Raw genomic sequence first — 16,067 nt, 5'->3', positions numbered from 1 at the left:
CTTGTGCATCTTTTTTTTTTGTTTAAATTTGTTTATTGGGTCTGAATCATCAAATATCAAAACAATCGATCGCAATATATTACTACAGTCGTACATCAAAGAAGTAAAATTGCATGACTCGTGACCATAGGTTTTCTTTCTCCATGCGTCGAAAGCCTTGTGTGCCCAGTGTGCAACCTGTCCTAGGGACATCATGGTGTATCGGAGAGGTGACAGTGAGTCACCTCTCAGTAAATGGCGATGGGAGCGTTCCAACCGCATCGTCAGGCCTTTTACGATAGTAACTTGTAGTCGGGTATGGGTTATCACTGTAGGCATACTAGGTGGGGTTAGTAATGTAGGCGTCACTGGTGACCTTGTGTGTGCTTTGGCAATGTGATTGGTCCTTGTGCATCTTTATCCAGAAATTTGTCATAACATGAATCTTCCTAAAGAGAAGATGACAAGAGTACAAAGAGGTAAATATCCACCAAACAAGGGCCCTTCTTCTTATTTATATGAAGGTGGAGATGTCCTCATATTCCTCAGCATCAAGAACACGTCACTAAAATCAGCGAGAAACACACTGGGGGGCCTCTTGTTAAGCTGTCTATTATCCTGGCAAAAGGCAGGAAGACCTTTGAATACTAAAGTGGGTGTGGACAAACAGGCGAGGCTTCCAAGTGATTTTGCACATTTGAATACTCATAGTAGTTTAAAGGGAGAACCATGGACTCGGCTCTAACCAGGTAAAGGCAAGAGAACCCACTCATTGTAGTCACTACAGATTGTGCTCCAATAGATGAACGATTCATTACCCTCCACGAACCATTTCAGATTGTCTTTCAATGGGGAATTGCTGAGAAAACACACCTGTTTTGCCTTTGTCAAGCCCAGGAGGTCCGGATCATTTGTCTTTTACAGAAGTGGAGCTTCAACTGGGACACCTGCTATGTTTACATATGTAAGTGCTTCCCGTTGAGGTTTAATTTCTGTTAAATGAGCATCAGGGTCAGAACAGCCCTGCCAATATTTAATGGGGGAGAGGCGACACATGCCCCCCCTCCCCGGGCCGATTTTTGCCCCGGGGAACCCATACCTCCGGGTCACGTCTATCTGGGTGCCCTGGTCCCACCCAGGGCACCAGTGTACTTTGATGGGGACTGCGGGGAGCCTTAATGCCCCTGCAGTCCCAGGTGGCTCGCTGCCTCTTGCAGGAGCCGGCATTCCTCCCGCATGCAAGGATCTGTGATATATGCAGCTCCCTCCATGCAGGAGCAATATTTTATCTGTTTTCCTGCCTGCATCACATCCGGCAGGGAAACAGATTAAAACTCCACTCCAAGCAAGCGGGAGCAGTATGACAGTTTTGGCTTGCTGAGAGTAGAGTTAGTGTTTGCTGTCGCTTGGCTGGAGCTGTCACAACTCCCGCCTAGCAAAAGGAAATGGCTATCTTCCCTGGGTGTGAGTGTTTGATTGATTCAGATGCTCGGTCCATCACCACCCCCTTTTGTACCGCTTTTGGCCGCCATAAGTGTGTCAGGGTATGCTCAGACGTGAGTCTCTTGCTCACTTTGCCACTGGATTCAAGCAAGCCGGGCTGAAGATGGCTGGAATGCCAGAAACCGGTCCTCGGAAGCTTGTTTCCGGTCCAGGGAAGACATGGCTTGGCAGTTCGGGCTGGAATGTTCCCATGAGGCACAGGGTCAGACTGATTTGCATACAGCCATATCTGAATTGGGGTGGCAGAGTGGGCTAAAGAACGGTGATGGATTAAACCCAGATCTTTTGACTGGGTGTGAGTGTTTGATTGATTCAGATGCTCCGTCCATCACCACCCCCTTTTGTATCGCTTTTGGCCGCCATAAGTGTGGCAGGGTATTCTCAGACGTGAGTCTCTTGCTCACTTTGCCACTTGATTCAAGCAAGCCGGGCTGAAGATGGCTGGAATGCCAGAAACCGGTCCTCGGAAGCTTGTTTCCGGTCCAGGGAAGACATGGCTTGGCAGTTCGGGCTGGAATGTTCCCATGAGGCACAGGGTCAGACTGATTTGCATACAGCCATATCTGAATTGGGGTGGCAGAGTGGGCTAAAGAACGGTGATGGATTAAACCCAGATCTTTTGACTGGGTGTGAGTGTTTGATTGATTCAGATGCTCCGTCCATCACCACCCCCTTTTGTACCGCTTTTGGCCGCCATAAGTGTGGCAGGGTATGCTCAGACGTGAGTCCATTGCTCACTTTGCCACTGGATTCAAGCAAGCCGGGCTGAAGATGGCTGGAATGCCAGAAACCGGTCCTCGGAAGCTTGTTTCCGGTCCAGGGAAGACATGGCTTGGCAGTTCGGGCTGGACTGTTCCCATGAGGCACAGGGTCAGACTGATTTGCATATAGCCATGTCTGAACTGGGGTGGCAGAGTGGGCTAAAGAACGGTGATGGATTAAACCCAGATCTTTTGACTGGGTGTGAGTGTTTGATTGAGTCAGATGCTCCGTCCCTCACCACCCCCTTTTGTACCGTATTTTCCCTGGGTGGGCACCCCAGGAGATAGCAGGAGCCAGCCCCGGGGGAGTAGAGGTCCCTAGTGCCATAAATAGCTCCAGGAGAGGAGCTGAATGCCCCCTCCTTTAATGACCATGGGCTGGCCCCAGGGAGGTGGTGGTTGCCAGGGCCGTGTAGGGTGCCTGTGGCCCCCCTCCCAGTTTTAAATTATAATTGGCCCGGGGGAGGTGATGGACCCCAGGGGGTCCATGCAACCCCCTTGTCATTATTTATTCAGCCACGGGAGGTGGTGGACCCCAGGGCATATTAGATCCTCAAGAAGGGGTCCATGCTGCCCCCTTCACTATTCTTGTAAAGTCCCAAGCAGATGGTGGTACCCGGGGTTTAACAAGACCAATAGAGGGGGTCAGTGCAGCCCTTCCTCCCATATTTAAATAAATCATTGGAGGTGGTGGTAGCCAGTGCTAAAAAGAGCCCTAGGAGGAGCCCCCCCCTTTTTTTAATTAAATACCCTCATGTCCCCGGGACCTGGGCTACCCATGGGGCTTAAGAGAAAAAAAGCAATTTTTTTTTCAAAATACTTTTTTTGCCCTGGCGAGGTCCCAGCACCAGACCTAAGGGATTAGGGTATTCCTACACTGTCCCTTTATTTATTTTTTATGTTTTTGTTTGGGACTTTGCTGAGTCCGAGTACCAAGATGGCTGCCAACACTTCCTGTTTGAAGTGTTGGCAGCCAATCCGTTCTCTGCATGAGATCGGGAGGATTCAAGGACGGGTTGCGTCCCTAGACATACAAATCTGATTTTCTTTTAATTACACTAAAACTACTGAACCAATTCACACAAAATAACAAAAAGGTCGTTTTCTGGACCAACATCTAGATTTCTGCCAAATTTGGTGTAATTCCATACAGCATTACAGGCTGTTGCCGTGTCTATAATTCCTATGGTAATTAACATGGAAATGCACATTATTTGACCAGTGGAGACTGCTCACTTTAGACAGTGGTGGGGCACAAAAATTATTTTCAAACAATGAAAATTAAAAATAAACTTACCTCTCTACAGGCTGCACCACACATTCGGCTCCTGCCTCACGCTGCCTAGTGGATAAAAGCATCGAGCAAATCCAAGCACTGCTCTGAAGCTGCTTACAATCATAATAAGCATAGGAGCAGTGCTAGGATTGTCTGGAGCAGGCAATCACAGAGCTCCACCGAAGACCTACGGGGCTGTGCTTCTTCCTTCTCAGCTGCCTTTCAGCTGTTGAAGGAGAAGAATGAACTGCATATGTCAGGCTGGCCAGAGTAAAAACCCATGCCGATCTGACATGCGCACTTCAGTTAGCAAAGCCTGACCTGTTGCTGTCACGCTGGGAGAGAGAGCTATGTCATGACCCCAACCCTAAGACGGTGGGAGTGAATGCATGAGGTGGGGGGAGGTGTGTGTGTGTGTGTGGTGGGTCGCAGAGGGCAAGTCAGGGGGTCAATGCTCCCATGCTCCTATGTAAACCAACCCTGTTTTTGACCCCCCTTTTTCCTGGCCCTGCTTGGCAGATAACACTGAAACTTTCCATGCACAATAAGACCCACTGGCACAATTATTTTTGAAACATTTCTTAAAGATTCAGACACCGGCGTCAAATATATAAGCAAAAAAACACTTTTCCTATCAAAACTAGGTCCTAATTATAACTACCTACTGCCACTAGAATATAATTATAGATAGATGGATAGATAGATAAAGAAGCAAAATATACAACTGAAAAACATAAAACATTCTGAATCATGGTAGAAGTGTAAGAGCATCAAACAGAATAAAGAACAGATCATCAGTGGCCTCAATTGAATTAAGAAAAGAGCCAACCTTCCCAATAAAGTTTTGATTTTCTTATGTTTGTTTGTGAATTAAATAAAATATTTAATCATATGTATATTTGTTTGATGAATGCTTGTTTCTGTATTTTTTACATATGGTTTTGTGGTTCAAATGATCGAAAATGCTTAGATCAGGGTCTACAGCTACCAGTAATTACTCAGTGTGGGCTCCCAGCTTCCAATAATAACTCAGTGGGGGTCCCGAGTTCCAGTAATGATTAAGTGGGGTATTGCAAAACCAGCACAACCTGAGACAGTGAAAAGCAGTAAACATTGCAAGCATAACCCAAGAACGTGAAACATGATTGACATAAAGAGCACAGCCCAAGATAGTGAAAAATGAAAGACACACAAGCAGAGCCCAAGATGACGAAGAGTGACAGCCAATGGAAGACACCACTGGACAACTGGAGTACACCTCAAGACAGTAAGGAATGTTGGAAAACAAATGTGCAACCAAGCCAGAACAAAGCAATGAACAATACAAAGAAAGCCCAAGACAGTGAACAGGAATGGACATCACAAGAGGGATTGATACCTGGCCAGAGCCTGAGACCATGCACACCAATGGTCAACTCAAGCACAGCCTGACACACCATGGAGCATTGTTGACCCAGCAATAACAAAAGCGGTTCAGAGTCGGCCATGGAAGCAGCATGGCCTAAAAGGTGAACAGAGAAGTCATCAGATGATATCGAACTGCTATACCTTTTCGTAGCCTTTTCTCGATCCTTGTTCGGAAACACAAGAAATTTGGAATATCCATTCTTGAAAAAGATTTCAAGAGCAATGTCCTGAAAGACAATAGACATTATTAATTAGAGCAGAATATGTGGTACTTCATCAGCTGTTCTAAATGTATATAACCACTGATCTCAATTTGCTCTGCAAACTTCAATAGACATATTAAAGTCACGTCATCCTATCACTCTACAAAACATTACCATTACTGACCTCTTTGTTTTTACACAGCAGCATCACTAGCTTTATTTATTACCTGTTTTTCTTTTGTCATACATAAATAATATTTTATTGACTAATATTTTTTTTCCACATTGGACTGAAATAATGTGGTCTATAGCTTCATAAACATTGTCATTGAAAATAAATACAGCCTTGGTTGACTTTACTTTCCTAGATCTGAACCTGCAAATGTCTTCTGCAAAGGGCAGCTACATAAGGTTGCATGTTACGAAAACATTTAGCAACTAGTCAGTACACTCAGCAGTGCGGGTGGGGGCAAGTACACCTTTACAATTGCATTGTTCCTATAGAGTTATGTGAGGCAGGCCACCTCATTTGCCTCCCAGCACGCTTAATTGTTGGAAATAGAGTACAGTGGATAATTGTGCTGATACAAACTAAAGGAGTGCGCGACACATCATTCAAATTCACGTTACGAAAATAAACACAACTGCTTCTCAAAATTAGTTCTGAGCTGTGAATGAGACATGAATGGCACAACATTTTCAACAGGTCGTACACAGCTCATCGAGCTGAAAAAATGACAGCTTTTGATTAATACAGTGAAGAGCTGACATTAAATACCATTTCCACTGAATGGATCAATTGTGTGTTTCTTCATTTTCTCACTTTCGGATTTATCTTGTCCACATGTTTCAGTGTGATGCCTTGTTGTTTTTGTTTTCTTCTCATATTGCTGGCTTTGGTCCCTATATTCCCATCATATGCCTTTTGTTCTGATCTACAGGTAATGAATGATCTTTGAGTCCAACATAAGGTGGAACTTCACGAAAGTTGACCTGAACCCAGAACCTTCTGTGCATTATAGTATGAAACACCGCAGCTGCCCTGCATTTGTTTGGGTTATATGATTATACAACGCTAACAAGTACCACGCATGGCATTACCACGCAAATCTTACTTCGCAAGTGGCTTTACCACGCAGCATTTAAGAACGCAGGATTATACACCGCAAAAAAAAAGTTACGAAACATCTAACGTCCCTTAGGCCCACATGTCATTGAAATATACATAATGATAGTGATAGGCTAAAAAAATTGTCAAAATTGCAGAACAAAGCAAAAGATCGATGTATAAAACAATCAAACAAAAACAACAGATTACCTTACATTTAAAAATGCATTTAATTTAAAGTGTGCTTAAATAATACTTTTTTAAGAATAAAGATTAGGGGCCAGATGTAGGTAGCCCTTTACCGATCGGTAACGGCCGAAAATACCGATTTTTGGCCCTTACCGATCGGTAAACAGCCATCGAGATGTAGGGAACGAAAAACATAAAGAATCGGAGTGAAAACCGAATCGGAATGAGCACCGAATGGGAAAGAATCCGATACGTACATACCGAAAATCGGACATGTAACGAATCGGAAAAACACCGATTCGGATGCAAAGACCGAATCGGTCCATGTACCGAATCGTTCGTGACACCGAATCGGAAAATCACCGAATCGGTCCATTGACCGATTCGTTCGTGACACCGAATCGGAAAATCACCGATTCGGTCCATTGACCGATTCGTTAGTCACACCGATTCGGAATATCACCGAATCGGTCCATTGACCGATTCGTTAGTGACACCGAATCGGTAAATCACCGATTCGGTCCATCTACCGATTCGGTAGAAAGACCGATTCGGACATGAGCCGAATCGGAAAACATGCCGATTCGTAGGATTCGCCGATCGGGAAATTCCCCGACTCCGACAGTTGGGGAGATGTAGGGAGGCACAGAAACACCGAAATCGGCTCAAAATCGGTAGAATTCACTCGGTATTTACCATGGATTGCAATCAGGTGGTAACCAACTCCAACCCATATAAACAGTCCCAAAATGCATTGCAACTTGCAGGATGGCAGCTTTCTATGTCATTGCGAGGCGGCTACGGCTACAGCAGGAAGGACAGAGGGAATGGCTAAGAAATGAACAGGTCTACAGACAGAGGATAACCCTGTTCATGCTCACAGAGGCAGAGATACTACAGAGATACAGGCTGGACTCTGACACCATACTTGAGCTCATCAGGGATCTCAAGCCATTCTTGGACCACCACACCCCAAGGGCACACGCCATCCCTGCGCACATCCAGGTGCTATGCAGCCTACACCTGCTAGCGTCTGGCAGCTATCAAAGTGGTGTAGCAGCAGCAGGAGGGGTGAGCCAGAGCAGCCTGTCAAGGTTCTTCCACACATTCCTTGACGCCATGATACACAGGATGGACCAATACATCTCTTTCCCTGCAACCCACGCAGAACTGCTACAAACCAAAGCTGACTTCTACCAGATGGCACAATTTCCCCAAATCATCGGTTGCATAGATGGCACGCACATTCCGATTTGCCCACCAGCAGACACCGAATACATATACCGCAATCGCAAGTCTACACACACCATCAACGTGCAGGTGATCTGCAATGCAAAGTGCACCATCACAGACCTGGTAGCAAAATTTCCAGGGAGTACCCATGACTCCTATATATTTCCAACAGAGCGGCATATATGCACGGCTGATGGCTGGCAAATTTGGAGAAGGATACCTCCTAGGTGAGACACTTCATCAGACCCCCATAACACATAGTAGGTAGGTGGAATACATGTATGCATGTGTCTAATGTGACCCCTTTCTCTTCCAGGCGACAGTGCATATGCCCTCCGCTCATTCATACTCACCCCCTACCTCAACCCCTCCACACCCAGCCAAAGGAGGTATAACCGGGCCCACATACGCACAAGGAATGTTGTCGAACGGACCTTTGGCATCTGGAAAAGTAGATTCAGATGCCTGCACAAGAGTGGAGGTGCAAGGCAGTATACCCCCATCACCTGCTGCAAGATCATAGCTGTATGTGCAATGTTACACAACCTTGCGGTCAAGAAGGGCACTGAGGTGGAGTTGTCTGACTACGAGGACCATGACGACGACGAAGCTGTGCCACTGACACAGCCAGCTGGGGTGTGTACGCCAAGTGATGGCAGATACAGACGTGAGGAGATCACTGAGAACTATTTCTGACTGAGTACAGATGCAAAGACAGCTAAATGTTGTTTTGAAACAAATATTTTAATAGTGTAGCACCACAGTTACAGCACTGATGTGCAACAAAAAATGGAGTATGGTAAAAAAAATAAAGTCCAAGGTACTGGTTGCCTCACCCGCCCTTGCCAGGCTATTTTTTTGCCCGCTTGCCAGACCCACTGGGGTGTCCCTCAGCCCCCTCTGAATGCCCAGCAGCATCAGCGGAGCGCCTGGTGCTCCTCCGTGGCTCAGACGCAGCGCTGACCGGGCTGCTGCGGCTGCTGCTGTCCCCAGCATCACCCAGGTCCAGGGCCGGATTGGAGGCGGTGTTTGAAATTATCATGGCCTCCATGGCAGTGGTGATCCTGGCCATCCCCCTAGTAAGCTCAGCCGTATGCTGACTAAGGACGGATTCCTGGTTGGCGCTGCGATGGCACAGTTGTGCCGTCGCCGCTGCAAGGCGGCCCATGGCGCGGTTCAGAACCCGGGCATCCCGCCTGCGCACCAGCTCATGCTCGTCCTGTCTGCTTGCTGAGTGGGTGATGGCAGTGGTTAGCCTGCCTAACCCTGCTGCCACCTCCTTGTTGGATTCCACCACGGCCTGGAATCCCTTCACCAACTCTCCCATCTGCATGTTGTGCTGCAGGAGCTGGCGTTGGCAGGCCATAGTGGATCTGGCTTGTTGCCTCTGAATTTTCACCATTTGTCCCTCCAGGCCCAGGAATACACTGCCCTCCCGTGCTGGTGCAGCAGTGGTGGTGATGTTACGGCGCCGGGCACTGCTGCTTCCAGCCTGCTGAGTGGGCTGGGGTGCCACTGGTGGGGGTGTGAAGCTGGCCGGTCCCTGAGCCCCTGCTCCCAGGACAGGTTGAACAGGTGGCAAGGCCACGGTTGTGGCAGGAGCTGGAGTCGGCGGAATGGTGTCCCTTGTAGGGGAGTTCTCTGGGGAGAACTGCAAGGGGGGTGTGCTGGCCATTACTGGGGAGTGCAGTGCATCGTAGTCAATGACCAGGACTCCCTCCATACCTAGCCCTGTGGTGTCTCCTTCCTCCTCCTCCTCCTGGCCAGCCTGGCTGGTGCTGGGCCCTGCGACTGCAGTGTCGGACGCTGCTGCTCCCTCTGCTGTCACTGTTGTTCCGCCTGATGGGGCCCCTAGGTACAAAGAAGCATTTGTAAACTGAGTGCCGATGTATTACAGTCAGTACAATTATAGCATTCCACATGTCCTTGCATCTCCTTACACTGTGTCACACTGTTTCCTGTCTTGTGAATCTGCACTGCCATAGTTAGCTAACTTCTGCTGACTACATGTACCATGATGCTTGTCTCTTGTATGTTGGTGACAGTACTGTGCTGGGGTTTGCCTATGCATTGTGTCTAATGGGGAGGTGTCTGGTAGGGTGTGTCATGATGCGCATGCTTCTTACCTGTAGCTGTGGCTCTCGCAGAGCTGTCCAGGGTCCCGATTCCAACGACACTCTCCCTCTCAATGGTGCTGGAGACCAGTTCCTCCAGCTCGGTGAGGGGTGGCGCCGGGTTCCTGCCTCCTCCTGTGCCTCCAGCCTGCCTCTGTATCTCGCCCATCTTCCTCTTAGTGAGGCTGCGGATGTCATAGAACCTTTTTTTAAGTTCTTCGACAGACCTGGGGGTGACACCCGCAGCATTCACCTTCTGGGCGATGTCGGCCCAGATTCTCCTCTTGGTGCTGTCTGGCACGTTCAGGGACAGCTTGCCAAACAGCTGGCGGTGCACCCTCACCACCTCCTCCACCAGCACCTGAAGTTCGGTGGTGGTGAACTTGGGCTTCCTCTTCTGGGAGGACTTCTGGCTTTCTGACTGCTCTGCCATGTTCTCCAGTTCAGTTGGCAACCTCCTACTCCCACTGCTGCAAACTGTGAGTGTTGAGCTCAGGCTGGCTCTCCAGAAACTTCTTAATTAGCTGCACCTGCCAGTGTTGCCACTCCCTGTTTGGGTGGGGGAGAGGGAGCCACCTCATTGGCTGAATCGGCTTTTGCCGAATCGGCTTTTACCGATTCGGTAATATCCGATTCGGTAAAATCCGATTCGGTATTATCCGATTCGGTAAAAGCCGAATCGGTTCCTTCAATGCATTCCTATGGGCTTTTTCGCCATGGGTGTGTTTTCATGGCTACGAATCTATGATTGCCGAATCGGATTTTACCGATTCGGCTTGTACCGAATCGGTATTCGCCGATTCGGGAATATCCGATTCGGTGGTAGCCGATTCGGTAATTTCCGATTCGTTGTTAGACGAATCGGTACTTTCCGATTCGGACCGAGCCGATTCGGAACGTACCGATTCTCATTACCGATGCCGACCGAATCGGTATTCATTCGGTTTTTTTTCCCTACATCTCGTTTTCCGATTTCAGAATACCGATTCGGCCCGCCTCGGTATTTTGAAATCGGAAAATCGCGTTTACCTACATCGGGCCCTAGATTCTTACCTGACACCTGCACGCCTTTCACCAGCAGCCCTTACTTCCACCAACCATGGAAACAAGCGTCAAAACACGTCTAGCAAAATTAAAAAAGGACTTCTATAATGACGTACACGCCACGTCGTTGGGGAGGTTCTTTCCTTGAACGACAGAGGCACTGAAGAGCGTTTTTATGTAAGTTTTCTTTTTATTTTTTAAACCCGCTTGTTTTTTGCGTTTTTTGGGGGGGGGTAGTCCCCCCAGCCCCTCCATTGGACCTTTAACTCACATTCCTTTACTACGTATTTCGTAGTAAAGGAATGCGTGGTAAAGGTTATAGTGGTAACCACGCATGCGTTGTAAAGCATGCGTGGTTAGTGCATTCGTGGAAATGGCCACGTTGTAGTGGCTGTTTCCCTTTGTGGTAATATCGAAAGACTCCGTATTTCAATGAAATCCCTTTCTTTTTCTTGAATTCAACCAACCAATTACGTGTATTGTGATTCCCGTTGTTTAAAGTAAACTCTTCTCTTGGTGCCTGAATTCTGACTTCATTTATATTGCAAGAGGTGATGTCCCAGAGAAAAAAACTTTACACCAAGACCAGATCTCTCATGAAGCCAACGTTGCAACATATGTTTTTAAATTAACAAACTGGTTTCCTCTCCTGAATTCCCTCCTGGCGACTCCTACTGGCTCCTGTCCACTTTGAGCATTTACCAATGCCACTTTTGATTTTGCAGATATCTAGGTCTATCCCAAAATATTTCGTATCTATAAAACTTTCTTGCTTTCAGTCAGCTATATGGCACGGCTATCAAGGTCATAAATATCGACGTGCAAAAACACTGCATCCACATAATCGATACTAATACGACAGTTTAAGGTGCATATATACAATTACAGTTCTTCATTCCACCCATACTTAAATGGGAGGTGTGTGTAAGTTGAACTAGGAATAGTAATTATATATTTACATTGCAATACAGAGGCAGGCTAATGTGGCGGATGCAATAATATTCTAATGGGATGCACCTCATGAGATATAGTGACCGCCTCATATTTCAGTCTGTGTGTGTATTCAGCACCTCCTTTCTCTTTGCTTCAAGTGCCCCACCTGCCAAACTAAAAGCTTGCTTATGTCTTTAATCTGCGTACCTATATACACCTTCCTGCTAGTACCTATGTATCTACTTCAGTTGAAAGATTTATTTTCAAGAGCACCTTCCAGCATTCCCTCTTCCTGCATTCACTCTACATATCATGTTCAAAGTCATTTCTGTCTTTATACCCAACTTTCCTCATGCCTGGGCTGTTTTGCCAGAATTTCCTGTCCTATGTCAATTGGGCATTGCCTGTTTTTTTCCCACTCCAGTGCATGCTTGGCAGTTCCAGCTCCAACCTTTTCATCTACAGCTGGGCACCACATGTTTCTATCTTCCACTTGTCAGCAGGACACCTTTTGTGCAGCCTACTTCCTTCTTCAACTCAGCAACCAGCTCAGATTTCATTTGTCTGTGTTCCACGTTTGTGCTATGTTGACAGGAACCTCTGTTCTACGGGTGAGCCCTGCGGTGTTTGTGCCTTGCCAGTTCTTTTAACAAGTTCTTGCTTCCAATATAGCCCCTGTCTACGTCTCCTTAATATCCATATATTTGCTTCTTTTGTATTTCTTGATGATTTTTCTGCCCACGATTATTAACTCCTTGACTGTGGCTGGAATTCAGCGCCGGTGTTGATCATTCAGATTGCGGGCGTGGTCATGAAGGCTCCCGGCCGTCATGAGCACACGCCCACCATGACTCATGACGGCCGGGAGCCGTCATGAGCACTGAAGGGGTTAATAAATGAAAGCAACATGTATCGCACACAGCAACAGCGGTTTCTTCTCCTGCCATTCTCTGTTCTTCCGTCTAATGTTTCAATGCTGCCCTCTCTCTGGATTTTCAGGCACCCTTTAGCTAGAATACTAACTAAATTCTATTTTTTCTTATTTACTGGAACCCAATAAACATGCTTGCACACCTCCTTGTGGGGATGGCAGGCCTACAAGGCTTAGGGAGGCCACTGAGCCACAGCATGGTGCTTGGGGTCGTTTGCCCCTGTTCCCTGGGGTCTGTCCCAACAGGGCTGGGGACACTGGGCCCTGGACACCCTTTTCACACCTCACTCTCATCGAAGTGGGGAAGAGCAACCAAACGCTTCTCATAGAGGTAGTGTGGAGAACATTGACTCCGTACACAACAGCCAAACAACAGGTACAATCAATCACTTTTCCGCCCAGTGCTTGTCTTTGTAGTAAAAGAAAGTACTTTAACGTCTCAGTAGTACAGAATAGTGAATAATTACATAGGGATATAAATAGAATGTTTTATGATCTCATCCACTGGGTCTTAACAAAGCACCACACCCTCTACGGTGCCCTTCTCCCAGCTCTATGGTGGCCTCCAATGTCCGTGGTGACCTCCCCGCAAGTCAAGCTTAGGGAACATTAGGCACAGATACAAGTTTTACAAAGTGGATCCGACATCAATAATCTTTAGGTCAGTTCGAGCAGTTTTTAGCCCAAAGAGCCTCACCGATAAGGACAACTTCCTATTGCCACTTACCTTCACATTAACTTTTTCAGTCTCTGGGGCCATGCCTCACTTATACCTGCTGAGTGGAGATGAAGCTTGTTTGGCTTTGGAAGGTGCATGTGTCAGTGTGCAACATCAGTGTCTTTTTTGGTGGCGGAAATGCTCATCTCTCTTGGACCCCTAAAGATATCAGCGCAGCAGGTCAGAGTGATGGATGGTATTCACCAGCTGTTGCAGGAACATACTGGTAGGTACTCGCCTTCTGAAATTTCAGAGCTTGGGCCAATCTGGCAGATACTTAAATTCTGCAGTTGCAGTCCCAAAACCAATGTAGCCGGTGCTCAGCTTCTTCCACAATTGTGGCCTCTGAACAGGCAGCTCTCCAGTTTCAGTAGTAATGGCTCCTCCAGTTTATGCCATACACCAGCAGTAGCAGCACCAGTCGTTTGGGCTGTGGGGGTGCTGGATGGCAGGTTTTGGATTGGCTCAAAGTTTATTTGCGCAGTTCATACCAGAACCACACTCTAGAGACCAAGTGACTCCTCATTATATAAGTCTTCCTTATGATGCTCTCTCTTCGCAGGTGCTTCTTCATGGTCATACACCAGGAACACAGCTAAGCTTCTCCTCCTGGAGAGTCTCTCTTCCTGCAAGGTCAGCTACTCTCCATCCCTATCTGAGCAGACAGGCAGGCTTCTAGACAAACTCTGAGCTTCTCCTGAAAGTTACGCAGACTTCAATGTTATCCCCTCACCAACTGTAGACTGACTGTCATGCAGACCACAGCGTGATCATGCAGCAGTTCTTAAAATACTCTGTGGGTAACGCTATTCATTGAACAAGATGAGCGTGGAATTGGAACAAAGTTGGGTAGTTTGGGTTCCCCTTTTATACTCACTTTCCAGACAGGAGATGTGGATCCAATATTTAAACTCCTGGACCGTTTTGGGATAGTTCCTTTTAAAAATGTCATGTCATGGTTGTAGTGCAGACCCAGCATTTATTCCAGGTGATGGTTAACACAGCAAGTAGTTAAGAGGCTGGCTCCAAGAAGGAGAATCCAAAACAAGGGCAAAGTAAAGTGCGAGATCTCTAAATCAAGCGGTCATCACCCTTTCTGGAGTCGTAATAGGAGAAAAATAAAAGCACAGGCCCTGCCTAGAAACCTCCTCATCTTAAACAACAGCATCTGATGATTCAATCCCTCTCGCATACCTCTCATCAAACAGCAGTGCTCAGGAATATCTAATTAAGCAAAACCAAAAGGGATGATGGACAGAGCGTTGAACATTGCAAGCACTCACCCCCAGTCAACTGATCTGGGTTTAATCCATCATCATTCTTTAGCTCACTCCGCCACCCCAGTTCAGACATGACCATATGCAAATCAGTCTTACCCTGTGTTTCATGGAAACAGTCCAGCCCGAACTGCCAAGCTATGTCTTCCCTGGACCGGAAACAAGCATCCTGGGACCGGTGTCTGGCTATTCAGCCGTCATCAGCCAGGCTAGCTTCAATCCAGTGGCAAAGTGAGCAAGGGACCCACGTCTGTGCATACCCTACCAACTTAGGGCGAACAAAGCAAAACCAAAGGGGATGATGAACGGAGCGGTGAACATTGCAAGCACTCACTCCCAGCCAACTGATATGGGTTTAATCCATTATCATTCTTTAGCTCACTCCACCACCCCAGTTCAGACATGGCCATATGCAAATCAGTCTGACCCTGTGCCTCATGGGAACAGTCCAGCCCGAACTGCAAGCCTTGTCTTCCCTGGACCGTAAACAAGCATCCTGGGACCGGTTTCTGGCCAATCAGCCGTCATCAGCAAGGCTAGCTTGAATCCAGTGGCAAAGTGAGCAAGGGACCCACGTCTGGGCATACCCTGCCAACTTAGGGCGAACAAAGCAAAACCAAAGGGGATGATGGACGGAGCGTGGAATATCTAATTGGCAAGGGTCTCATAGAGTTTCTGATGGAAGCCTTGCCTCCATCCTTCCTCAGTTTAGTTCCTGGATCTCCACCCTCTAGCTTCAGGAATGCAACCAATACACTTCCACCAATAAAGAGGAGATGTGCACATCTTCCACCATGTTCCATACTAAACCAGGGGCCACCGAAAATAGATAATATTGGTCCAAGCAAACATACACACAGCCTCACTATCATGTATGTGCCTCAGGGTATGGCTGTTGCACTGAAGAAAAATGTTCGCTTGAATGTGGCCAGTAGATTGCGCTTCCCCTTTAAACAGAAAAATGGTTGGTTCAGAAGCATTATTATTCAAACACAGATACTCCACTACCACTACTTTATGTCAACAGCCCAGGATATGAGCAGTAGTCCCGTGTTATAAATCAAGGCATGCTTGGTGCACCCTTCACATCTTAGAACAGGTTATAGACCTTGGCTTTACCAAGGATAGGCCCAAGCCTCAGTGAACACACAAAATTAACGTGCTAGCTGAGCCAGGATTCCAGTTTCACATGGAGACGGATCACTCGGGGTAGGTCTCCATGCCTGCACACCATGCAGGGGACATTTCCTTTCCAACTATGTTGCTCCTGCAAGGCATAATGGTAGGCATAGTTCAATCTATTCATTTTTACTCATGTTCAATTGTTCAAGTGACCCCCATCTGCTGTAAATTTGCTTTGTAACATTTCATTTAAAAGTCTTGTGTCAATG

General features: G+C 47.1%; 1 protein-coding gene across 2 annotated transcripts in view; it reads right to left on the bottom strand.

The window, feature by feature from the left end:
- WDFY4 (WDFY family member 4) overlaps positions 1–16,067 on the bottom strand; it is an 856,906-nt gene that overhangs the window by 194,987 nt on the left and 645,852 nt on the right. For both annotated transcript variants that reach the window (XM_086921796.1, XM_086921797.1), the window contains one exon: positions 5,068–5,153. In XM_086921796.1, coding sequence (XP_086777922.1) covers positions 5,068–5,153 — 86 coding nt within the window. The remainder of the gene's footprint in view (positions 1–5,067; positions 5,154–16,067) is intronic.

Source organism: Lissotriton vulgaris, chromosome 5 (assembly GCF_964263255.1).
Source record: "Lissotriton vulgaris chromosome 5, aLisVul1.2, whole genome shotgun sequence".
In the NCBI taxonomy this organism is placed as follows: Eukaryota; Metazoa; Chordata; class Amphibia; order Caudata; family Salamandridae; genus Lissotriton; species Lissotriton vulgaris.
Note: the sequence above shows the minus strand (reverse complement) of the source record. Positions and strands in the feature narration are given on the sequence as shown.